The sequence below is a fragment of the Dryobates pubescens genome, chromosome 33 (assembly GCF_014839835.1).
Source record: "Dryobates pubescens isolate bDryPub1 chromosome 33, bDryPub1.pri, whole genome shotgun sequence".
NCBI lineage: Eukaryota > Metazoa > Chordata > Aves > Piciformes > Picidae > Dryobates > Dryobates pubescens.
In genome coordinates this window covers 1,842,282-1,867,227 of record NC_071644.1, presented here as the reverse complement: position 1 = coordinate 1,867,227, position 24,946 = coordinate 1,842,282, and the positions used below count along the sequence as shown (strand labels likewise).

At 58.4% G+C, this 24,946-nt stretch overlaps 1 protein-coding gene across 1 annotated transcript; it reads left to right on the top strand.

The window, feature by feature from the left end:
- The first annotated feature begins 263 nt into the window (after window positions 1-263).
- On the top strand, window positions 264-23,364 carry ZBTB17 (zinc finger and BTB domain containing 17). Its single transcript, XM_054175643.1, has 17 exons — window positions 264-363; window positions 1,947-2,037; window positions 2,518-2,635; window positions 6,600-6,806; window positions 8,265-8,453; window positions 9,715-9,873; window positions 9,978-10,103; window positions 11,384-11,631; window positions 11,727-11,869; window positions 14,646-14,946; window positions 17,104-17,191; window positions 17,886-18,002; window positions 18,079-18,199; window positions 20,102-20,232; window positions 21,964-22,179; window positions 22,824-22,913; window positions 23,014-23,364. Exons 2-17 carry the CDS (start codon window positions 2,032-2,034, stop codon window positions 23,301-23,303), a joined length of 2,550 nt encoding a protein of 849 aa, XP_054031618.1. The 5' UTR covers window positions 264-363; window positions 1,947-2,031; the 3' UTR covers window positions 23,304-23,364.
- Window positions 23,365-24,946: the final 1,582 nt, after the last annotated feature.

The window sequence follows — 24,946 nt, the reverse complement described above, 5'->3', positions numbered from 1 at the left end:
ACATTAGCGTAGCAGGACTAAACCTGCCCCTCAGGGGACCGCACAACAGGGCCTGAGACCCCCCCCCGCAACACCCCCGGGACCCCCTTGCCCCCAGCCGCCAGCCCCACGCTGCCATGGGGGCGGGGCGAGGGGAAGCAGCCGGCGGGGCGGCACGTGACGCGACCCGCCCCGCCCACTGGCGCACGCGCGGCTGCCCTGCCCGCGCCGGGCCGCGCATGCGCAGTAGCGCCGCCGGTGGGCGGAGAAGGGCGAGACGCCGCTTCCGCCCGGCGCCAACATGGCGGCGCCCTTTGTCTGCTCCGTGTCACGGTGAGCGCCCAGGGCCGCGATGGGAGGGCCCCGCTGGGCCCGGCATGGCAGGTAGCGGTGGAGGACACCGGGGAAGGGCTGGGAGTGGGCTGAAGGTTCTTAGGCCGCGGGCTTGGGGTGATACAAGGGCTGGGAGGGGAAGGGGGCTGCGGCCCAGCTCACTGCCCGCGGGGTCCCCCCGAAAAGGAGCCCTTCTGGGGGACGTACCAGTGTGTGATCGCCGGGGCTTTTGAGGGGAGGCTGCGTGAGGGTCCTGCCACCTCCTTAGCACTCTGTAGCGGTGCTTAATTCTCTCAAATATCTTCATTAATGACCTGGACATGGGGATCGAGGCACTCTCAGTCACTTTACAGTCTCTTCTCCCAAGGAACAAGTGACAGGACGAGAGGAAACAGCCTCAGGTTGCTTTTAGGGAGGTTTAGGTTGGACATGAGCGAATAATTTCTTCTCCTTGAAGGTTGTCAAGGCCTTGCCCAGGCTGCCCAGGGCAGTGGTGGAGTCCCCAGCCCTGGAGGGGTTTCAGAGCTGTGGAGATGTGGTGCTGAGGGCCATGGTTTGGTGGTGCCCTGGCAGGGCTGGGTGAAGGGCTGGACTGGATGATCTTGCAGATCTCTCCCAACCAAAATAATTCTGTGATTCTCTGACTCTTTTCCTCCTGAATTCATGCTCCTCCCCATCCCTGGCTGAGGCATAGATGGCTGTCCCGAGGGGACCAAGGTGATGGCTGCAGCCCTCTCCTGCCCACCCTCAGCAGGGTAGCAATGCTGCCGTGGGAGATGTGTCCACAGAGCCAGAGGGTGATTCAGGACAAGATCAGGAGCAAACCCTTCCTCCCTCACATGTGGGGCAGTCCTTGGGACCTGGGGGGCGGACACAGCCCTGATGCCAGCACTGCACCAGATGGGTCCCCTGGCACCACCTGAGCTCTCTGCCTGTGCTCAAGGACAGCAGAGGAGCAGAGAAAACTTCAAAGCATCATGTGCCACCTCAAGGATTAAAGGGGGGGGGGGCTTTCTCCTCTTCTGGCATCTCTTCTGGCATGGTGACAGCCCATGGCCCTCTGCAGGCCTCGCTTTTGAGGCGCAGCTGCTGAGTTTCGTGGCCAGGCTGCGCTTCCTGAGCTGCATTTCTACATCAGAAGCTTCTGCTGCAGTTTCAGAGATCAGGCCACGTTCCAGAGGCTTGGTCTTTTGTGAGCAGACCCAAGTTTTCGAACTTCATCAGCCAGGTGCTGCAGTAAGAGATGCAGCACTGGAGGGCTGGTGACACCTCGGGTCCACGCTGGCTCCCTGCCCGCGCGGCTCTGGTTACCTCCCGGCAGCCACATCAGCAGCGGCACCGACATCTCCGTGGGCTCTGCAGGGTGTCTGCTTGCTGAGGAGGGTCCAGAGTGGCTCTGCTCATCTCTCTCTTTTGTGTCTCCCTCCTTTTAGTTCCTTTTCACCATGCTTTTTGCTGCCTGGGATTATCCCCCCCCCACACACACACTTTACAGCTGGATGTGAGCTCCCCTTGGGGTTTCGCCGCCGACAGCAGACTCCGGAGCCCTTCTCCGTGTCATCATTTCTCTGTACCTGGAATGCTTCACTCAGATGCACTCCTAACTTTATTTTTTCACACTGAAAACATTGCAGCATCAGCTCCTGGAAATGAGGACAGACTCCTCTTGGCAGAGACTGAAAGGATTAGGGCTGCCTCGTCCCCCAAGCAAGAAGGGAGATGACGGTAGGCAGAACCCTCTTCCTTTTTATCTTCCCAGCACAAGAGCTGACAGCTGGGTGGAGGCAGCATTCAAAAGGCAGCAGTTAAAGCCCTCTTTTTTTGTTGTTGTTGGTGGTTTTGTTCCAGATTTGTCAAGGTTTGGGTGTTTTTAATAGGTAGATGCTGGAGCAGCAGGTACAGGGAGAGGTTAATGTCGTTAGTAAGTGAGAGCTTAACGGTGCTGGTGTGGGAAGCTCCCCTTGGCTGCTGGATTTAGGCCTGTGGCAGGTGTGGGTGTTCTCATAATGAAGCTTTTCTGTAATTAACCATGTAATGAGAGCCTTGACAGCCAGGTCAGGGAGAGGGCAGGAGGGGAAAAGGTGCTCACAGGCCTCTGAGGAGGTGAAATCAGGAGCTGCCCGGTCCGAGGCTGGTGATGTTGAACCTTGGTGCCACACAGGGCATGGGGTTTAAAATGGAGTTTTTCTGTCCTGTTGCTCTCAGGATGGCTGCATAGAGACTGACTTGGGTACCAGGAAGAGAGGAAACTCCACAGGAGAGCCACCAGAGCCTTGCCTGCAGCTGTGCTCCTCTGGATATCTCTGCTTCTCGCAGTGCAGGGGTGAGTTTGGGCACTGATCCTGGCTTGGTTTTCAGGTGGGGGCTCTGCCATGCACCCTCAGACAGCACCACTCCCTTAACAGCCAACACTGAGGGCTTTGTGCTAATGGAACCTGATTTATGTAGCCATCAGGTGGGCCAGAAATGCCAGATTTGGCATTTAGAAGATGATCAGTGGGCTGGAGAACCTCCCTTACAGGGTCAGGCTGGGAGGGTTGGGACTCCTCAGCCTGGAGAAGGCTCCAGGGAGACCTCAGAGCAGCCTTCCAGTACCTGAAGGGGCTCCAGGAGAGCAGGGGAGGGACTTTGGACAAGGGCTGGGAGCTTCAGGACCAGGGACAATGGCTTTGAGCTGGGAGAGGGGAGATTGAGACTGGAGATGAGGAAGAAATTCTTGAGAGTGAGGGTGGGGAGACTCTGGCACAGGCTGCCCATGGAGGCTGTGGCTGTCCCCTGCCTGGAAGTGTCCAAGGCCAGGCTGGATGAGGCCTTGAGCAGCCTGGGCTGGTGGGAGGTGTCCCTGCCCATGGTAGGGGGTTGGAACTGGCTGAGCTTTAAGGTCCCTTCCAACCCAACCCATTCTGTGATTCTATGACTTAGCCTCCTTGGATCCATGCCCAAATCCATCCTCACTTCCATTTGGTCAGGGGAAGGAGATAGATCTTGCCACCAGAGCCACAGCCTGGTCCTGTCTGAGTGGTGGTGTGACAGTTTGAGGCTGTGCCTTTAAGACAAACAAAGTGCTGGGACGCTCTGGCTAAATGTTTTTGGTACTAGAACCAAAACATTCTGATATTCTAAACGAATTTCATTGGTGGATTGACAAAATGCAGCTTTAGATTGTGGAGCAGTTGGAATGTGTTTTTTCCCTCAGTTCAGTTTGGTTTGGGAGTTGGGGGAGTTGGAGTTTCAGCCTGTTCTCCCTGCCTGCTCTCTCTGTGAACTGCTGGAGTTGGCCTTCAGATAAGCACAAACTAACCCTGCATGGGCTTGTGAAGCTTACTAACAACTCTTTCCCTTAGTAACTTGCCTTTCTTTCTCTCTAACCCCTTTCTGGGGGAAAAGGGAGGTAGGGGGGGAGAGAGGGGGTTCCAAGGAGGGGATCCCTCCCTGAGGGAGGGATTTGTGTTGTGTTATTTCTCTTTGCTGTGTATTTCTGTGTATGTATTGTAAATCCCTCTATAGATTGTGTGATATAGAACCTGCTTTCCATATATGCTTGTAAAGATATAGCTTGCTCTTCGACTGGGTTAGCTGTGCTTTCTTACTCTGTGGAGGAGGGAGAGCTAAGCCCTCTCTCAACCTACCACAGGTGGCAATCAGCCAGGGTGGCGTTTTGGGTGCTCCGTGGTGCCGCGGTTAAGAGACAGGACACAGCCTGATCCAGGCCAAGTGTCAGCTTCATAAAGGTCCAAAATCTTCTCTTCATAAAGGTCCAAAATCTTCTCTTCATAAAGGTCCAAAATCTTCTCTTCATAAAGGGCTAACACAACTAAGAGCAGTTTGTGATTGGTTATTAGACTCCTTCGAGCCACAGTTGTGAGCTCAGGACTGGCTGCAGAAGATGCATCACACTGCCACCTGCATCTTACCAAGGTCTTAGCAAGGGGCAGAGGAAAATTGGAGGTCAGGGACTCTGTTACAACAATCTATGATATTTATGAGTTCCTGCACTTCAGGTCACAGTGACCATTTGTGGTCAGGTGTCTGTGTTCTTTCAGCTGCACTGCTGCCTTGTGTTCCCGTGGTGTACGACCCATCGCGGCTAACACATCTCCCCCTGTCAGCCTGGTGGTGCTTGGAGCTCTGCTCTCCAAGTTTGACCCTTCCCAATGGGCCCTTTTGATCTCAAATGTGTGGGATTTGGAAGGCTTGGAGTGAGGGATTTGAGTGTGCTGGGGGATGTTGGGTGCTGGGTCTGGGCAGGAGGGGAATGCACAGCTTGGCACAACCTCTGTCCAACAAGGCAAACAGCAGCAGGGAAAGGTAAAGTTTCCTGGGGGTCCTCCTCAGGATTCTGCTTTCTTTGCAAAGCTGAGGCCAGTTCCAGCAGGGGGAGAGAGAAAAAAAATCATCAGTCAGACACAAAATTCTTCCTACAAATGACCAAAACCAGCCTTTTAATGCCTCAAACCATGCTGATGCCTCAGGTCCTGCTGCCTAGATCCTTCCTAGCAGCATTGCTTGTCCTGCTGGGAAAACCTCCCTCTTTTTATTCCTAGAATTCCCTTTGCAGACCTCACATTTGTGGGGGCTTGGACAGATTTTGATGCAAATAGAGGTGTGGGGTTTTTTCCTGACTCGTGTGGGATGTGGTTTGGGACAGGCTGTGGGTGTTTGGTTTAAAAGTGCTTTGTGTTTTGGAGAGACAGAAAAGTCATGGCAGGAAAATCCCTGCAAAGGCAAATGGAGGCTTTAGGAAGTGAAACCTTTTCCATGTGAGGTCTGAGGCTGTTTGGGTTTCTTCTCCCTGCTGGGAACAATTCTGGAAGCCAGTTGGATCCTTTAGGTGGAAGATCTCTCCCTGAGTGTGCTGCAGGCATCTGCAGCAGACAAGAGGAGGCTCCCTCACCCCACCCTGCTTGCTGCTGCAGATTGGCAGTTTGGGATGTGCCTGCCTGCAGGTGCCCTGGATTTGTGGATCCAAGCCTGCCCCCTTTCCCCATCCTCAGCCTTCCCAGGCTGGTTTGAAGAGCTGCTAAAGTGGAAAAGCAGCTGCTATGGGGTGGAAGCCTCCAGAGGGACACTGAGCATCCACTTGCCATCAAAACCAAGACTTTCCCTGGCTACAGTCTTCCTCTTTTCCAGAGCTTTAGAGGCTTCCTGGCCTGACATGTTGAGCAATAACTGTGGATAGGCCTCACTGGCTTCCTCCTCCCTCCTTGCTCCTCTCCTGCTGTGAGAAATAATCCCTTCAGCTGACACAGGAATCATTTTTTGGAACATGAAGCCAAGTGAAAACCTTCCATCCTCTACCCTGCAGGTGCACCCCAAGAGATGGAGCTTGTGGGTGCTCCTCAACCTTTGCTGAGGACCTGCTTGAACAATAGGCTTTGGGGGGTGTTGGTAGCATTACCCAGGCCAAGCTGTGCTTTGAGCAGGGAGAATTCCCTCCAGAGACACACCAAAAAGTAAAAATCCCTCAATTCATGATGCAAGCACCCAAACTGAGCAGGAGCTTGGTGGGTTTGATGATGGGATGGGAGTGGGGAGGGGACGGTGGGGAGGTGACAAGGTTCCTGCTCCCAGCTTGGGCTGGGTGGTGAGTGAGAAATGAAAAGTCCTATGAGGACAGACTGAGAGAGTTGGGGTTGTTCAGTCAGGAGAAGAGAAGGCTCTGAGGAGACCTTCTTGTGGCCTTCCAGGGTCTGAAGGGGACTACAAGAATTCTGGGGAGGGACTTTTGAGGGTGTCAGGGAGGGATAGGACTGGGGGGGATGGATCCAAGCTAGAGGAGGGGAGGTTGAGATTGGCTGTGAGGAAGAAGTTGTTCCCCAGGAGGGTGGTGAGAGCCTGGCACAGGTTGCTCAGGGAGGTGGTGGAAGCCTCCTGCCTGGAGGTGTTTGCAGCCAGGCTGGAGGTGGCTGTGAGCAACCTGCTGCGGTGTGAGGTGTCCCTGCCCATGGCAGGGGGTTGGAGCTGGCTGAGCCTTGAGCTCCCTTCCAGCCCTGGCAATTCTATGATTAAAGGCTATTAGGGTGGCAAAAACTAGATATACTCTTCAATCAGTTCTCTCTCCAGCCCTTTGTTGACATCCTGGCTGCTAGAGGAGAGGTTTTGGGCTTGGTTCTAGGGAAGCTGTAGAGAGGAGCTCAGAACCAGGCTTTTTTGGGCCACCTTTTTTAACTAGGAGGGTTGTGGCTGCTCTATGACTTTGTGATCTGTCCTTTCCAACACAGTGGTGGGGGATTTGGCACCTGTCTCACCTCCATCCTGGGTGGTTTTTTTTCCCCCTCTCCCCACAGCCATGGATTTCCCCCAGCACAGCAAGCAGGTCCTGGAGCAGCTGAACCAGCAGCGGCAGCTGGGCTTGCTGTGTGACTGCACCTTCGTGGTGGATGGCGTCGACTTCAAGGCTCACAAAGCTGTGCTGGCAGCCTGCAGTGAGTACTTCAGGATGCTCTTTGTTGACCAGAAGGATGTGGTGCACCTGGACATCAGCAATGCTGCAGGTAGGCAGAAAGCTGGGCATGAGCCAGCAGTGGGCACTTGCAGCCCCGAAGGCCAGGGGCAGCCTGGGCTGCATCAGAAGCAGCGTGGCCAGAGATGGAGAGAGAGGATCCTGCCCCTCTGCTCTGTGAGACCTCACCTGCAGGGCTGGGGCCAGTTAGGGGGCCCCAATACAAGAAGGACACACACCTGCTAGAGTGGATCCAGGGGAGGCAATAAAAATGGTCAGAGGGATGGAGAACCTCTCTTATGGGGACAGGCTGAGGGGGTTGGGGCTGTTGAGCCTGCAGAAGAGAAGGCTCCAGGGAGACCTTAGAGCAGCCTCCCAGGACCTGAAGGGGGCTACAGGAGAGCCAGGGAAGGACTTACTGCAAGATCCTGTAAAGATAGGATGAGGGGCAATGGTTTGAAACTGGAGCAGGGTAGATTTAGATTGGACATCAGGAGGAAGCTGTTCACTGTGAGGGTGGTGAAACACTGCAACAGGCTGCCCAGAGATGTGGTTGAGGCCCTGTCCCTGGAGGCATCCAAGATCAAACTTGATAAGGCTGTGAGCAACCTGATCTGTTTGGAGATGTCCCTGCTGACTGCAGGGGGGTTGGACAAGATGAGCTTTGAAGATCCCTTCCAACCCAATGCAATCTGTGTGAAAGTTGAACAGTGTCCCTCAGAGCTCCTTAAAACAAAGCAGTTTGGTGCCTGGGCTTTGAGGGAGGCTCTTCAGCCTGGTGCTTCACACACTCTGTGCTTCTGAGGATCACCCAGCTGAGAGGTGTAAAGCTTGATTCTGGTAGAAGCTCAACAGGAGCCAGCAGTGAGCACTTGCAGCCCAGAGAGCCAGTCACATCCTGGGCTGCAGCAAGAGAAGCACAGCCAGCAGGTCAAGGGCAGGGATTCTCCCCCTGTGCTCCACTTTGGTGAGACCACAGCTGGAGCTCTGTCTCCAGTTCTGGAGCCTCTGTTACAGGAAGCATTTGGAGGTGCTGGAAGGTGTCCAGAGAAGGGCCACGAGGATGAGCAGAGGGCTGGAGCTGCTCTGCTCTGAGGACAGCCTGAGAGAGTTGGGGTTGTGCAGGCTGGAGAGGAGAAGGCTCCCAGGAGACCTCATTGTGGCCTTCCAGGATGGGAAGAAAGCTGGGGAGGGACTTTTGAGGGTGTCAGGGAGGGATAGGACTGGGGGGGATGGAACAAAACTAGAAGTGGGGAGATTGAGATTGGCTGTGAGGAAGAAGTTGTTGCCCAGGAGGGTGGTGAGAGCCTGGCACAGGCTGCCCAGGGAGGTGGTGGAAGCCTCCTGCCTGGAGGTGTTTGCAGCCAGGCTGGAGGTGGCTGTGAGCAACCTGCTGTGGTGTGAGGTGTCCCTGCCCATGGCAGGGGGTTGGAGCTGGCTGAGCCTTGAGCTCCCTTCCAGCCCTGACAGTTCTGTGATTGATTCTATGGTTGTGACACCTCCCTTGCAGGCCTGGGCCAGGTTTTGGAGTTCATGTACACAGCTAAGCTGAGCCTGAACCCTGAGAACGTGGAGGACGTGCTGGCCGTGGCAGGCTTCCTGCAGATGCAGGAGGTGGTCAGCGCCTGCAACGCGCTCAAGGCCCTCGCCGCGCCCGCGGGAGGCCCCTCCGAGGGCCAGCACCCCCCTGCCCCCCTGGGTACGTAGCCTTCCCTCAGCCAGGGACACTCAAAGCTGTCCCACACTGCAGCCACGCTCCCTGGCCACCATCCAAGCCTGTCCTGCTGCACGAGGAGGTCTGGGTGGGGTTTGATCCCCCGGTGCAGCGCCAGCGGTCCTCGATTCTTGCTGACCCCATCTGCCATAACTGCTCCAGGGGTGTGGGCTGGCTGAGGGAGCAGGGAGGTGAGTTGAGAAAGGGCTGAAGGGCAGAGCTCAGAGGGTTGTCAGCAGTGGCACAGCTGGATGCCTGTAGCTCGTAGTGCTCCCCAGGGGTCTGTTTGGGGTCCAGTCTTGCTCAATATCTTCATCAATGACCTGGGTGAACACTCAGCCAGCTCACTGATGATCCAAAACTGGGAGGGGTGGCTGACACCCCCTCAGCCAGATCTGGACAGGCTGGAGAGCTGGGCAGAGTAACCTCATGAAGTTCTACTAGGGCAAGGGTAGGGTCCTGCACCTGGGGAGAAACAACCTCCTGCAGCAGGACAGGTGGGGAGGGACCTGCTGGGACACAGCTCCACAGAGAAGGACCTGGAAGTGCTCAGGGACAACAGGTTGCTCATTTGCCCTAATGGCCAAGAAGGCCAGTGGTGTCCTGGGTGCATGGAGTGTGGCCAGCAGGTCACAGGGGGAGGTTCTCCTGCTCTACTACTCTGCCCTGGTGAGGCCACGTCTGGAGTCCTGCATCCCGAGTTCAGGAGAAACACGAGAGTCCAGCAGGGGCTCTGAAGCTGCTGAGCAGCCTGGAGCAGCACTGTGAGGAGCAAAGGCTGAGAGCCTGGAGAAGGGCAGCCCCAAAGAGGATCTGAGAAATGCTCAGCAAGAGCTAAAGGAGCTGTGGGGGGCAAGAGGCTGGGGCCAGACTCTGCTCAGTGGTGCTCAGGGACAGCACAAGGGGCAGGGGGCACCAACTGGAACCCAGGAGGCTCCACCTGAGCAGGAGGAGAAAGTTGTTTGTTGTGAGGGTGCTGAGCCCTGGAGCAGGCTGCCCAGAGAGGTTGTGGAGGTTTCTTCTCTGGAGAGCTTCCAACTCCCCGCCTGGGCCCTTGTGCTGCTGGGCAGGGTACTGTGTGCTGCTGGGCAGGGTACTGTGGTGCCCTGCTGGAGCAGGGGGTTGGACTGGGTGAGCTCCAGAGGTCCCTTCCAACCCCAACCATGCTGGGATTCTGATACCTGGGATCATTCTAGCAGCTTCTGCTGTCCACACAGGGACACCCACTTTGACTTTTCCCTCACAGAGTCCAACAAGGTCAAGGATAAGCCCTCAGAGGCAGAAGCAGAGGGTGATCCTGACAAACCGAAACCAGCTCCTGCCGACCCGGTGGGGAAGGAAGAGACTTCCGCGGCTGCAGCTGCTCAGCCTGAGGCACCGGCGGAGCAGCTGAGTGCCCAAGAAGGTGAGGCACTGTGGGATGACACCCAGACCCCTCTGTGACTCCCCCCAGCACACCCTGGCCTGTGTGCCTCCTGGGGCGTGCCCAGGACACTCTGTTGTTTGCAGGGGCAGATGCTGCCAGCCCCGAGGGTGCCAGCGCCGAGTTCCCCGGCCAGCCGCAGCCAGGGGAGAGCCGGGTGGGCAGCGCCAGCCCCGCGGCCAAGGACAGCTCTGCAGGCACTGAAACAGGAGGTGAGTGCTGCTGGAGCTCATGGTGGCCTCAGGGGTCTGTACTGGCTCCAGTCCTAGGATCACAGAGCTGCTTCAGTTGGGAAAGTCCTCAGAGATCATCCACTCCAACCAACCCAACACCACCATGGCCATCAAACCATGGCCCCGAGGGCTGTGGCCACAGGTTTCTTGAACACCTCCAGGGCTGGGGACTCCACCACCTCCCTGGGCAGCCTGTGCCAGTCCCTGACCACTCTTGCAGGGAAGACGTTGTTCCTGATGTCCAAACTAAACCTCCCCTGGCACAATTTCAGGCCATTTCCTCTTTCTATCACCTGATACTAGGCAGAAGAGACCAACCCCCACCTGGCTTCAGCTTCCTCTCAGGGAGTTGTACAGAGCCAGAAGGAGGCTCAGCCTCCTTTTCTCCAGATTAAACACCCATAGGTCCCTCAGCTGCTCCTCACCAGACCTCTTCTCCAGCCCCTTCTCCTGACCTGCTCCAGCCCCTCATTGTCCTTGGATTGAGAGACCCAAAACTGAACTCAGGATTCGAGGTGTGGCCTCACCAGTGCCCAGTGCAGGGGGACAAGCCCTGCTGTGGTGCTGCTGGCCACACTTGCTTATCCAAGCCAAGATGCTGGTGACCTTCTTGGCCACCTGGGCACACCCTGGCTCATCTTCATCCACTGTCATTTAACACCCCCAGGTCCTTTTCAACCAGGCAGTTTGCAGCCACTCTGCTCCAGGCCTGGAGCGTTCACAGGGTTGTTGTGACCCAAGTGCAGGACCCAGTCCTTGGCCTTGTTGAGCCTCAATCCACTGACCTTGGCCCATGGATCCAGCCTGGCCAAGGCCCTTTGAAGAGTCTTTCTGCCCTCAAGCAGCTCACCCAATTTAGTGTCGTGCAGTGTCTTGTTCAACACCTTCATCGGTGGCAGCAAGGACTCTGCTGTCCTCTTCAGTGGGGCTGAAGCAAAGCTGAGTGAGGGCTGACCCCTGGTCCTCTGTGTGATTGACTTTGTGAGTGTGAGTTTGGGAGCCCCCAGGAGTGGTTTTCCACGGGGCACAGCTGGGAGAGGCTGGAATGCTCCTCTGCTGTGGGACTTCAGGGCTAGCAACCTGCAAATCCAAACTGCCTCCAGGTAGAGGCCTCGTGGGATGGAGTCCTGGCATGTCCCAGGTGCAGCAGGGCAGGTCCAGTCCCCAGCACCTTCCATGCAGGCTTGGGGCTGGGAGGTGCAGGTGGGGTTGGTGTCCCTGCCGCTGCTCCCCGGCCTCAGCGTCCTCCTGTCCCGCAGAGATGAAGACAGAAGGGAAGGAGGAAGAGGGGGAGAGGATGGCAGCAGCAGAGGAGGAGGAAGAGGAGGCGAAAATCCCTGAGGAAGAGCAGCCCCAGGCGGAGAACGGGGAGCAGGCGGAGGACAACGAGTCAGGAGGCACGGACTCGGGGCAGGAGACGGCGGCGGAGCCGCGGCTGCTGCGCTCCGGCTCCTACGGCGACCGGACCGAGTCCAAGGCCTACGGCTCCGTCACCCACAAGTGCGAGGTGAGGCCCAGGCCCGGCCCCCAGGCGGGGCCGGGGTCCCCGGGGGACAGCCGAGCGTCAGCGGCCGCGCCTGTGCCGGTCTCTGTGCCCCCCAGGACTGCGGGAAGGAGTTCACCCACACCGGCAACTTCAAGCGGCACATCCGCATCCACACCGGGGAGAAGCCCTTCTCCTGCAGGGAGTGCAGCAAGGCCTTCTCCGACCCCGCCGCCTGCAAGGCCCACGAGAAGACTCACAGGTAATGGCCGCGCTGGGGACCCACAGAGGCGACCCCTGCCCCGGGGGCTGCCAGCCCCCGCTGGGTGCAGCAAGCTCGCCGTGAGGGAGGGCTTGAAAGAGGCTGGGGGAGGCGCGCGGTGCCGCGCGGTGCCGTCGGGCTGGACGGTCTCTGAGGTCTTTTCCAGCCTGGCTGATTCGGTGATGAGGGTGTGAGGGTTTGAGGAAGAGGCTGGCAGAGCAGCTGCTCTGCCCCCTGTGTGCTGGGCTGGGGCTGTTGGTGCTGCTGGGTTGGAGGCTGCCAGCAGCCCCAGCTATGGAAAGGTACCCTCAGGGCCTGGAAAGTGGGGTTTGGCTCAAAGGATCCAATCACAGCATCACAGATTGCACTGGGTTGGAAGGCACATCAAAGGCCATCTTGTCCAACCCCCCTGCAGTCCAGCAGGGGCACCTCCAGCCAGAGCAGGCTGCCCAGGGACACAGCAAGTCTGATCTTGAATGTCCCCACGGAGCCTCAACCACATCCCTGGGCAGTATTTCACCAGCCTCAGAGTGGGTGCAGAGCTTCCTTCTGGTGCAGAGCTTCCTTCTGGTGTCCAACCTCAATCTCCCCTGCTCCAGTTTCACTCCATTGCCTCTCATCCTGTCACTCCCAGCCCATGTCAGAACTTCCCCAGCTCTCCTGGAGCCCCTTCAGGTACTGGGAGGCTGCTCTGAGCTCTCCCTGGAGCCATCTCTTCTCCAGTCTGAACAGCCCCAACTCCCTCAGCCTGTCCCCATAGCAGGGGTTCTCCAGCCCTCTGACCATCTTTGTGGGCCTCCTCTGGACCCTCTCCATCAGGTCCATGTCCTTGTGTTGGGGGCCCACAGCTGGACACAGCATTTGTGGATCCCTGTGAAATCCATCAGCAGGGTGGGGTGGTCTGGGAGGAGATTTGGTTTTCTTCCTTCCCCTTCATGTTGCTTCATGACAGCCCTGTGGGATCTGGAGTCCAAGGCCTATGGCTTTGTCACCCACAAGGGTGAGACGAGGCCAGACCTGGCCCTGAGTGAGGTCTCTGGTCTGCTGGGGGCACCAAATGTCACTGTGCTGGTCTCTGTCCACCCCTAGGACTGTGGGAAGGAGTTCACCCACAGTGGGTGGAGCTCACACTGGGGTGTTGAGAGTTGGGCACCAGTGGTTCTTCCCTTCCCACCTGGTGTGACAGCTCCATCTTTGCAGTGACTGAGAAGAGAAGGTTCCAGGGAGACCTCAGAGCAGCTTTCCAGTACCTGGAAAGGGGCTACAGGAGAGCTGGGGAGGGACTTTGGACAAGGGCTGGGACAGGACAAGGGGAATGGCTTTGAGGGAAGATTGAGACTGGAGATGAGGAAGAAATTCTTGAGAGTGAGGCAGGGGAGACTCTGGCACAGGCTGCCCAGGGAGACTGTGGCTGTGCCCTGCCTGGAGGTGTTGAAGGCCAGGCTGGATGAGGCCTTGAGCAAGCTGGGCTGGTGGGAGGTGTCCCTGCCCATGGCAGGGGGTTGGAACTGGATGAGCTTTAAAGCCCTTTCCAACCCAAACCATTCCATGAATCCATGATTCTATGATCTGGGAATCCATGAATCCATGCACCCATGCTTCTGGAAATCCATGAACCCATGCACCCATGAGTCTATGAATCCATGCATCCACAAATCCATGCATCCATGCTTCTGTGAATCCATGCATCCACAAATCCATGCATCCATGCTTCTGTGAATCCATGCATCCATGAATCCATCCATGCTTCTATGAATCCATGCATCCACAAATCCATGCTTCCATGCTTCTCTGAGTCCATGCATCCACAAATCCATGCATCCATGCTTCTGTGAATCCATGCATCCACAAATCCATGCATCCATGCTTCTGTGAATCCATGCATCCACAAATCCATGCATCCATGCTTCTGTGAATCCATGCATCCACAAATCCATGCATCCATGCTTCTGTGAATCCATGCATCCACAAATCCATGCATCCATGCTTCTGTGAATCCATGCATCCACAAATCCATGCATCCATGCTTCTGTGAATCCATGCATCCACAAATCCATGCATCCATGATTATATGAATCCATGCATCCACAAATGCATGCATCCATGCTTCTATGAATCCATGCATCCACAAATCCATGCATCCATGCTTCTGTGAATCCATGCATCCACAAATCCATGCATCCATGATTATATGAATCCATGCATCCACAAATGCATGCATCCATGCTTCTATGAATCCATGCATCCACAAATCCATGCATCCATGCTTCTATGAATCCATGCATCCACAAATCCATGCACCCATGCTTCTGTGAATCCATGCATCCACAAATCCATGCATCCATGCATCCACAAATCCATGCATCCACAAATCCATGCATCCATGCTTCTGTGAATCCATGCATCCACAAATCCATGCATCCATGATTATATGAATCCATGCATCCACAAATGCATGCATCCATGCTTCTATGAATCCATGCATCCACAAATCCATGCATCCATGCTTCTGTGAATCCATGCATCCACAAATCCATGCATCCATGATTCTGTGAATCCATGCATCCACAAATCCATGCATCCATGCTTCTCTGAGTCCATGCATCCATGCATTTCCAAATCCCTGAATCCAGGAATCTCTGGATCCCTGCCTCCCCTGCCCCCATGCATCTCTGACCTGCTCCCCTCCCACGGGGTCGCTGCGTGCAGCCCCCGGCCCCGGGCCGGGCCCCTGCTGCCTGGCGTCGCTCAGTGTCGTTCCGCGCCCCCCGCGCAGCCCCCTGAAGCCCTACGGCTGCCAGGAGTGCGGCAAGAGCTACCGGCTGCTGAGCCTGCTCAACCTGCACAAGAAGCGGCACACGGGCGAGGCTCGCTACCGCTGCGAGGACTGCGGCAAGCTCTTCACCACCTCCGGCAACCTGAAGCGCCACCAGCTGGTGCACAGCGGCGAGAAGCCCTACCAGTGCGACTACTGCGGCCGCTCCTTCTCCGACCCCACCTCCAAGATGCGCCACCTGGAGACGCACGACACCGACAAGGAGCACAAGTGTCCCCACTGCGACAAGAAGTTCAACCAGGTGCCCTGGGACAGGAGGGACAGGGCTCAGGGGTGACCTTTGTAGAGCAGGGTCAGTGGTTGATGCTCCCAGGGGTCTTCTCCAACCTGAGTGACTCTGCAAAGGGAGGGAGCCCTGGGGAGTCAGGGTGCTGCAGGGGGAGGGGGTGGAGGGGTGGCTGTGGGGGGCTCTCAGCATCTCAGAGACAGATCTCAGTGTCTGTGCTGGAGCATGGCCAGGGAAGGGGCCCAAGGAGGAGCAGAGGGCTGGAGCTGCTCTGCTATGGAGACAGACTGAGGGAGTTGGGGTTGTGCAGGCTGGAGAGGAGGAGGCTCCCAGGAGACCTCATTGTGGCCTTCCAGGATCTGCAGGGGGCTACAGGAAAGCTGGGGAGGGACTTTTGAGGGTGTCAGGGAGGGATAGGACTGGGAGGGATGGAGCACAACTAGAAGTGGGGAGATTGAGATTGGATGTGAGGAAGAAGTTGTTCCCCAGGAGGGTGGTGAGAGCCTGGCCCAGGCTGCCCAGGGAGGTGGTGGAAGCCTCCTGCCTGGAGGTGTTTGCAGCCAGGCTGGAGGTGGCTGTGAGCAACCTGCTGTGGTGTGAGGTGTCCCTGCCCATGGCAGGGGGTTGGAGCTGGCTAAGCCTTGAGCTCCCTTCCAACCCTGACAATTCTCTGATTCCATGATCTCAGAGACTGATCTCAGCATCTCAGAGACCCAGTGGTGAGGGCACAGAGGGCACTGTCAGCAGGTTTTACCATGGGGAAGTGATGTTTGACCAACCTGAGAGCCTTTGATGTGGCCATACCCAGCTGGGTAGCTGATGCTAGAGCAGTGGCTGTGGTTTAGCTTGACCTCAGGGAAGCCTTTGACACCCACAGCATCCTCACAGCTAAACTGAGGCAGTGAGGCCTGGAGAGTCAGGCAGTGAGGGGGATGGCAGCTGGCTGAAGGGAAGAAGCCAGAGTTGGGGTCAGTGGGACTGAGTCTGGTTGGAGGCCTCTGTCCAGTGGGGTGCCTCAGGGCTTGCCACTGGCACCAGTGCTGGTCAATATAGTCACCAAGGACCTGGCTGAGGGCACTGCCAGCAGGTTTGCTGAGGGCACCAAGCTGGGGGCAGTGGTGACAGCCCTCAGGCTGTGCTGCCATTCAGCCAGACCTGGCCAGGCTGCAGAGCTGGGGGGCAGAAATGGAATGAAATCCAAGAAGGACAAGTGGAGAGTCCTGGATCTGAGGAAGAACAACCCCACTGACCTTGAGAGGCTGGGGACTGACCCAATGGAGAGCAGCATAGAGGAGAGGGACCTGGGAGTCCTGGTGGGCAGAGGGATGCCCAGGGGCCAGCAAAGTGTCCCTGTGGCCAGGAAGGCCAAGGGCAGCCTGGGGGTATCAGAAGGGCTGTGGTCAGTAGGTCAAGAGAGGTTCTCCTCCCACTCTGCTCTGCCCTGCTGAGGCCACAGCTGGAATCTTGAGTCCAGTTCTGGGCCCCTCAGTTCAAGAAGGACCTCAGGGAAGTGCTTGAGAGAGTCCATCCCAGAGGCACAGAGCTGCTGCAGGCAGTGGAACAGCTCCCTGTGAGGCCAGGCTGAGGCAGCTGGGGCTGGGAGCTTGGAGCAGAGCAGCCTGAGGGCTGCCCTCATGGCTGGGGATGAAGATGTGCAGGGCTGGAGCCAGGCTCTGCCCAGGGATGGCCAAGGACAGCCCAAGGGGCACTGGGGGCAAGCTGGAGCAGAGGAGGAGCCATGGGAAGAGGAGGAGAAACTTTGTCCCTGTGAGGGTGGCAGAGCCTGGAGCAGGCTGCCCAGAGAGGTTGTGGAGTCTGCTTCTGTGGAGCCTTTCCAAGCCCTGCTGGATGTGTCCCTGTGTGCCCTGCCCTGGGTGCCCTGGATGACCTCCAGAGGCCCCTTCCAGCCTCTAGCACTCTGTGATCAGCTCTCAGCATCCTCACTGGGAAGAAATTACTTAGATTGAGGATGCTGAGGCCCTGGCACAGGTCACCCAGGGAGGCTGTGGCTGCCTCCTCCTTGGAGCTGTTCAAGGCCAGGCTGGATGAGGCCCTGAGCAGCCTGGGCTGGTGGGAGGTGTCCCTGCCCATGGCAAGGGGCTGGAACTGGATGAGCTCTGAGGTCCCTTCCAGCCCAACCCATTCTGTGGTTCTCAAACCCTCTGCCCCCAGGTGGGGAACCTGAAGGCTCACTTGAAGATCCACATCGCCGACGGACCCCTGAAGTGTCGGGAGTGTGGCAAACAGTTCACCACATCAGGTAGCCTGGGGTGAGGTCTGAGGGGTGGAGGTCTGGGTGCTCTGGAGAGGACAGGGAACGCTCTAGGGGGGACAGGGAACACTCCAGGGGGGACAGGGAACACTCCAGGGGGGACAGGGACTGGACTGTTCCAGAGGAGGACTGGAGCTGGACGAAGGCTTCATCCCCCACACAAGAGGGCTTAAACCTCTTGTGGTGCTGCAGTTGTGCAGAGATTTTCCCTCCTCTGTTGGATCTCCCCCTGGGGGTGCTCCTTGGATGTTCCTTCTGGAGCAGGCTGCCCAGAGAGACTGTGGAGTCTCCTCCTCTGGAGGTCTTCAAGTCCCACCTGACACATTCCTGCGTGACCTGCCCCAAGCGGTCTTGCTTTGGCAGCTGGGGGCTGCACTGGATCATCTCCCTTCCAACCCCTACCATTCTCTGACCCAGATTTAGGGAACAGAGACATCTCTTCCCATCTCCCTAAACTGCTGTGGAGCTGGAGGGGTCTGGATGAGCCCCATGGAGTTCCTGTAGCCCCCCAACAGCTGTCCTGCCTCTCCCCACCACCTCCTCCCCGCAGCGCCGCCGCCGGCCCGCACAGCCCGCACCCGGCTCTCCCTGGGGACGCTGGGAAGGACGGAGGCAGGGGAGGGTCTTTAGTGTCCCTATGTCCTCCCTTTGCTCCCCAAAACTGAGCCTGCTGTGCCTTCAGGGAACCTCAAGAGGCACCTGCGGATCCACAGCGGGGAGAAGCCTTACGTCTGCGTGCACTGCCAGCGGCAGTTCGCCGACCCCGGGGCCCTGCAGCGCCACGTCCGCATCCACACCGGTGAGGGACGCGGCCCCGGGGGGGCAGGGGTGCTTTGTGGTCTGCAGCTCTCACTTCCAAGCCTCCTTTTCCCCAGGAGAGAAGCCATGCCAGTGCTTGATCTGTGGCAAAGCCTTCACCCAAGCCAGCTCCCTCATCGCCCACGTGCGGCAGCACACGGGGGAGAGGCCCTACGTCTGCGAGCGCTGCGGCAAGAGGTGAGCTGGGGGGGGCTTGGGGAGGGGTCTGGTGGGTTGAAGTTAACACCCCCCCCCCCCCCCCCCCCCCAAACTGGAGAATTGCCCTCCCCCAGAATAACTCTCCAGGTGGTTTGGAAGCAGAAGGAAGCTGCATTTGCAAAAGCAGGCACAGAGAAATGTGGAAGTACCAAAGGCAATGAACGAGGCCCAAACAGAGAGAGAGAAATGTCTGCAGGGGAGAAACCCCCCCGAGGAACCCCCCCTGAATGGCTCTCTGGAGAAGGGACCTGGGAGCCCTGGGGGGCAGCAGGTTCTCCATGGGACAGCAATGTGCCCTGGTGGCCAAGAAAGCCAATAGGATCCTGGGGGCATCCAGAGGAGTGTGGCCAGCAGAGCCAGGGAGGTTCTCCTCCCCCTCTGCTCTGCCCTGCTGAGACCTCACCTGGAATACAGCAGCCAGCTCTGGGCTCCCCAGCTCAGGAGGGACAGGGAGCTGCTGGAGAGAGGCCAAGGGAGGCTCAAAGGATGCTGAAGGGACTGCAGCACTGCCTGGGGAGGAGAGGCTGAGAGCCCTGGGGGTGGTTAGTCTGGGGAGGAGAAGGCTGAGAGGGGATTTGATCAGTGTCTATCAATAGCTGAGGGCTGGGGGTCAGGAGGGAGGGCACAGGGACAGGCTCTGCTCAGCTGCACCCTGGGACAGGACAAGGGGCAGTGGATATAAACTCCAGCACAGGAGGCTTCACCTCAGCATGAGGAGGAACTTCTGCACTGTGAGGGTCCCAGAGCCCTGGAGCAGGCTGCCCAGAGAGGTTGTGGAGTCTCCTTCTCTGGAGCCTTCCCAGCCCCATCTGGATGTGTTCTGTGTGACCTGTGCTGGATTCTCTGCTCCTGCTCTGGCAGGGGGGTTGGACTGGATGATCTCTGGAGGTCCCTTCCAACCCCTAACATCCTCTGCTCTGTGATCCTCTGCTCTATGACAGCCCAGGGGGCTGCTCACAACCTCCTCTCTCCCTCTCCCCCTCTCTCCTGGTACCTCACAGACCCAATAGACACTGGCAGGAGGTCAGCAAAGAGCTGAGGCAGCAATACAAAAGCAGAGATAGCAGAGAGGAGCAGCAAGAAGAGACAGAAATGTTTGTGCAGCTTAACTTTCATCCTCATGAGCAAACCAAAAGGATTATGGAGAATCATGGAATGGTCCAGGCCAGAAGGGAGCTCCAAAGCTCACCCAGTCCAACCCCCAGCAGGGACAGCCCCAGCTGGAGCAGGCTGCCCAGGGCCTCACTGAGCCTCACCTTGAGTATCTGCAGGGATAGGACCCCAACCACCTCCCTGGGCAACCTGTTCCAGTGCTCCACCACCCTCATAGTGAAGAACTTGTCCCTAACATCCAACCTCAATCTGCTCTGCTCTGCTTTGAAGCCATTCCCTCTGGTCCTGCCCCTGCAGCCCTCTGCAAGCAGCCTCTCCCCATCCTTCCTGTAGCCCCCATCAGGCACTGGCAGGCTGCTGTTAAGTCTCCCTGGAGCCTTCTCTTCCCCAGGCTGCACAGCCCCAGCTCCCTCAGCCTGTCCTAGCAGAGCTGCTCCAACCCCCTGAGCATTCCCCTGGCCCTGCTCCATCAGGTCCATGGCCTCCCTGTCTTGAAGGCTCCAGACCTGCACACAGCAGCCCCTAGCACTTCATCATTTTCTCTCCTGTGTACTCAAAACCCCTCCAGAAAGTTCCTCTGAGCTAAACCACTTAGTTTGAAACTATATCAGGGTGGATTTAGGCATCTGGGGGGGAGGGGGTGGGGGATGAAGGGGGGGCACCTCCACCTACCCTCCACGGCCGGGGGCCGGAACGGCCCCCGGCCGTGTGGAGGGTAGGTGGAGGTGCCCCAGCTTGTCACTGTCACCTCTCTTGCCCCCTCCCCAGGTTTGTCCAGTCCAGCCAGCTGGCCAACCACATCAGGCACCACGACAACATTCGCCCCCACAAGTGCACAGTCTGCAGCAAGGCCTTTGTCAACGTGGGAGACCTCTCCAAGCACATCATCATCCACACCGGTGGGTAGCAGGAAGGGGGCTCCCCCCCCCCCCCAGGGTCCTTCAGGCAAGGCCTCTGAGGTGGGCAGCCAGGCCTTAAGGTGGGCAGCCACCCACCCCCCCTCAAGATGGGGCAGCCACCCCTCTAAAATGGTCAGCTGAGCCCTTGAGGTGGTTGACCATCCCTTGAGGTGGTCGACCAACCCTTAAGGTGGTCAACCACCCCCTCAAAGAGGTCAGCCACCCCCTCAAAATGGTCAAATGCCCCCCTCAGATTGGCCAGCCACCCCCTCAAAGAGGTCAACCAGCCCTCAAAGAGGTCAACCAACACCTAAAAGTGGTCAACCACACCCTCAAAGAGGTCAACCACCCTCTCAAAATGTTCAGGTACCCCTTTAAGGTGGTCAACCACCCCCTCAAAGTGGTCAACCAGCCCTCAAAGTGGTCAACCAGCCCTCAAAGAGGTCAGCCACCCTCTCAAAATGTTCAGGTACCCCTTTAGGGTGGTCAACCACCCCCTCAAAGTGGTCAACCACCCCTCAAAATGGCCAACCACCCCCTCTAAGTGGTCAACCACCCCCTCAAAGAGGTCAACCAACACCTAAAAGTGGTCAACCACCCCCTCAAAGAGGTCAACCATCACCCAAAGTGGTCAACCATCCCCTCAAAGAGGTCAACCACCCCCTCAAAGAGGTCAGCCACCCTCTCAAAATGTTCAGGAACCCCTTTAAGGTGGTCAACCACCCCCTCAAAGTGGTCAACCACCCCCTCAAAGAGGTCAACCAGCCCTCAAAGAGGTCAACCAGCCCTCAAAGAGGTCAACCAACACCTAAAAGTGGTCAACCACCCCTCAAAATGGCCAACCATCACCCAAAGTGGTCAACCACCCCCTCAAAGTAGTCAACCACCCCCTCAAAGAGGTCAACCACCCTCTCAAAATGTTCAGGTACCCCCTCAAAGTGGTCAACCAGCCCTCAAAGAGGTCAACCAGCCCTCAAAGAGGTCAACCAACACCTAAAAGTGGTCAACCACCCTCTCAAAATGTTCAGGTACCCCTTTAGGGTGGTCAACCACCCCCTCAAAGTGGTCAACCACCCCTCAAAATGGCCAACCATCACCCAAAGTGGTCAACCACCCCTTCAAAGAGGTCAGCCACCCTCTCAAAATGTTCAGGAACCCCTTTAAGGTGGTCAACCACCCCCTCAAAGAGGTCAACCAGCCCTCAAAGAGGTCAACCAGCCCTCAAAGAGGTCAACCAACACCTAAAAGTGGTCAACCACCCCTCAAAATGGCCAACCATCACCCAAAGTGGTCAACCACCCTCTCAAAATGTTCAGGTACCCCTTTAGGGTGGTCAACCACCCCCTCAAAGTGGTCAACCAGCCCTCAAAGAGGTTGACCACCCCCTCAAAATGGTCAAATCCCCCCCCCAAAGTGGTCAACCACCCTTCAAAATGGTCAACCACCTCTCAAAATGGTCAACTCCCCCCCTCAAATGGTCAACCACCCTTCAAAGTGGTCAAATCCCCCCCCAAAGTGGTCAACCCCCCCCTAAACATGGTCAACCATCCCCTCAAAACGGTCAACCCTCCCCCCCCCCAGATTGGCCAACCTCCCCTCAAAGGGTCAACCCCCCCTCAGAAGTGGTCATCCACCCCCTCAGAGTGGTCAGCCAGCCCTCAAACGGTGCAGGCAGGTGGGCAGGTGGTCGCCCTCCCCCCTCAGGCAGTGCCCCCCGGTCCCTGCCCGCAGGGGAGAAGCCCTTCCTGTGCGACAAGTGCGGCCGCGGCTTCAACCGCGTGGACAACCTGCGCTCCCACGTGCGCACCGTGCACCAGGGCAAGGCCGGCATCAAGATCCTGGAGCCCGAGGAGGGCGACGAGGTCAACATCGTCACCGTGGCGTCGGACGAGATGGTGACGCTGGCCACCGAGGCGCTGGCGGCCACGGCCGTCACCCAGCTCACCGGTGAGGCGCGGCCCGCCGGCGCCCCCCGCTGGCGGCCTGCGGCTCTGCCTGCCGGGCTCCCGCCGTGGGAGGGGCGAAGCCGCGGCCTGAGGCTGGACAGAGCCTGGCCGGGGCCGGGAGGGGGGACCTGAGCACCGAGGCCAAGCAGCCAGGGCCCTGCTGCAGCGTGGGGCTCCCCTGGGCGTCTCCCCACACCCCCTTCGGGGCTTCTTTTCTCTCCCCCCCACCCCCTTGGGTTTTTTGTTTTCCCCCAGCCCCTTGGAGTTTTTTTCTCTCTCACAACCTCTTTTTTCCTCCCCCCAACCTCTTTTTAACTCCCCATACCCCTCTCACGCCTTTGCAACCCCCCTCATCTGCTTGCACCTCTGTCTCCTTGCACACCCCCTGCTCCCCTCATTGTTCCATTTCCCCCATCCCCTCCTCTTTCCCTCCCCCCCATCCCCTCCTCTTTCCTTCCCCCCCATCCCCTCCTCTTTCCTTCCCCCCCATCCCCTCCTCTTTCCTTCCCCCCCATCCCCTCCTCTTTCCCTCCCCCCCCATCCCCTCCTCTTTCCCTCCCCCCCCCATCCCCTCCTCTTTCCCTCCCCCCATCCCCTCCCCTCATGTCCCCCCCCCCGCCCCCTCCCCCTGCCCTGTCCCCGCAGTGGTGCCGGTGGCAGCCGCGGTCACTGCCGACGAAACCGAAGCTCTCAAAGCCGAGATCACCAAAGCGGTGAAGCAGGTGCAGGAAGCAGGTGAGAGCCTTGAGGGGGGATGAGCAGGGTCGGGGGGGTCAGCCGAGCCCTGCTCAGCCCAGGCTGGCTCCCCTCCCCCCGTCCCATCTCTCCCTCGCAGACCCCAACACGCAGATCCTCTACGCCTGCGACTCCTGCGGGGAGAAGTTCCTGGACGCCAGCAGCCTGGCTCAGCACGTCCGGATCCACACGGCCCAGGCCCTCGTCATGTTCCAGGCCGACTCGGACTTTTACCAGCAGTACGGCGCCGCCGCCGCCGCCTGGCAGCCCGAGCAGGTCCTGCCCGCCGGGGAGCTGCTCTTCCGTGCCCGCGACGGCGCCCCCGAGCCCCCCGGCGCCCCCCTGGCCGCCGCGCCCCCCGCCGGCGAGGCTCCGCCCGCCCCCGAGTGACTTCCCCTCTCGCCTTTATTTAAGAAGAGCTGCTTGGAAAGGCCGCAGGGAGCTGTGTGGCCACACGGAGCAGGGGGCTGCAGGGAGCTGTGTGGCCACACGGAGCTGGGGGCTGCAGGGGGCTGTGTGGCCACACGGAGCAGGGGGCTGCAGGGAGCTGTGTGGCCACACGGAGCAGGGGGCTGCAGGGGGCTGTGTGGCCACACGGAGCTGGGGGCTGCAGGGAGCTGTGTGGCCACACGGAGCTGGGGGCTGCAGGGAGCTGTGTGGCCACACGGAGCTGGGGGCTGCAGGGGGCTGTGTGGCCACACGGAGCAGGGGGCTGCAGGGGGCTGTGTGGCCACACGGAGCAGGGGGCTGCAGGGGGCTGTGTGGCCACACGGAGCAGGGGGCTGCAGGGGGCTGTGTGGAGCTGTGGGCTGCCCAGGGCTGTGTGGCTGCCTGGAGCTGGGGGCTGCAAGGAGGTGTGTGGCTGTTGGGGGCTGTGTGGCTGCCCAGAGCTGTGGGCTGCAGGGAGATGTGTGGCTGTTGGGGGCTGTGTGGCTGCCCAGGGCTGTGTGGCTGTTGGGGGCTGTGTGGCTGTTGGGGGCTGTGTGGCTGTTGGGGGCTGTGTGTCTGGAAGGTTGCAGATGGAATAAATTGCAATATTTTCTAAGGCTTCTTTGGTGCCACCTTGGGGACCCCCCAGGACAGTTTGTGGTGTCCTATCGCCCCCTTAATGCCTTAGAGGATGTTCAGTCTGGAGAGGAGAAGGCTCCCAGAAGACTTTCTTGTACCTCCAGTACCTGAAGGGGACTACAGGAAAGCTGGGGAGGGACTGGGGGGGATGGAGCAGAACTAGAAGTGGGGAGATTGAGATTGGCTGTGAGGAAGAAGTTGTTCCCCAGGAGGGTGGTGAGAGCCTGGCACAGGTTGCCCAGGGAGGTGGTGGAAGCCTCCTGCCTGGAGGTGTTTGCAGCCAGGCTGGAGGTGGCTGTGAGCAACCTGCTGTGGTGTGAGGTGTCCCTGCCCATGGCAGGGGGTTGGAGCTGGCTGAGCCTTGAGCTCCCTTCCAACCCTGACAGCTCTCTGGTTCTATGATTTGGGCCTGGTTCTGCTGTGGGGGCTCCTAGATCCGGAGCTCCTTCCTGGGGCTGGAGGAAGGAGTTCTCAGAGAAGGGTTTGGGTTGGAAGGGACATCAAAGGTCATCTACTGCAACCCCCTGCCATGGGCAGGGACACCTCCCACCAGCACAGGTTGCTCAGGGCCTCATCCAGCCTGGCCTGGAACAGCTCCAGGGAGGGGGCAGCCACAGCCTGTGACACATTCCTTTAATGAGGACATGCAGGAGGTGAATGGAGGAAACTGAGATGATAGAGAAGTGGTTAAGGATTGGCCAAGGAAGGTTGGGTTGGGTTAAAGACAGGAGGAATCTGGGGGGGGGAAGCAGCACCAGGAAGCCACCAAGCTCCCTGGTTAATCCCCAGCACTGGTGGGACTGGGTGAAAATCAAGAAGATAGAGTTACAAAAGAGAGATTTAGGAGGAAAATCAGGGGTCTGGACCCCCATCAGAGCAGGCAGAGGAGTTTGGGGTTGAAGCAGGGGGGGAGGGCCTCACCCCAAGCCAAAGAGGCAAAGCAGAGCCCATTTTGGGTTGAAAAA

Bases quoted from the DNA above. Each gene is read 5' to 3' on its own strand.
- ZBTB17 (XM_054175643.1), top strand. The intron at 14,947-17,103 runs GTGCCCTGGGAC...CTCTGCCCCCAG, and splicing joins GCGACAAGAAGTTCAACCAG to GTGGGGAACCTGAAGGCTCA. The intron at 22,914-23,013 runs GTGAGAGCCTTG...TCTCCCTCGCAG, and splicing joins GAAGCAGGTGCAGGAAGCAG to ACCCCAACACGCAGATCCTC.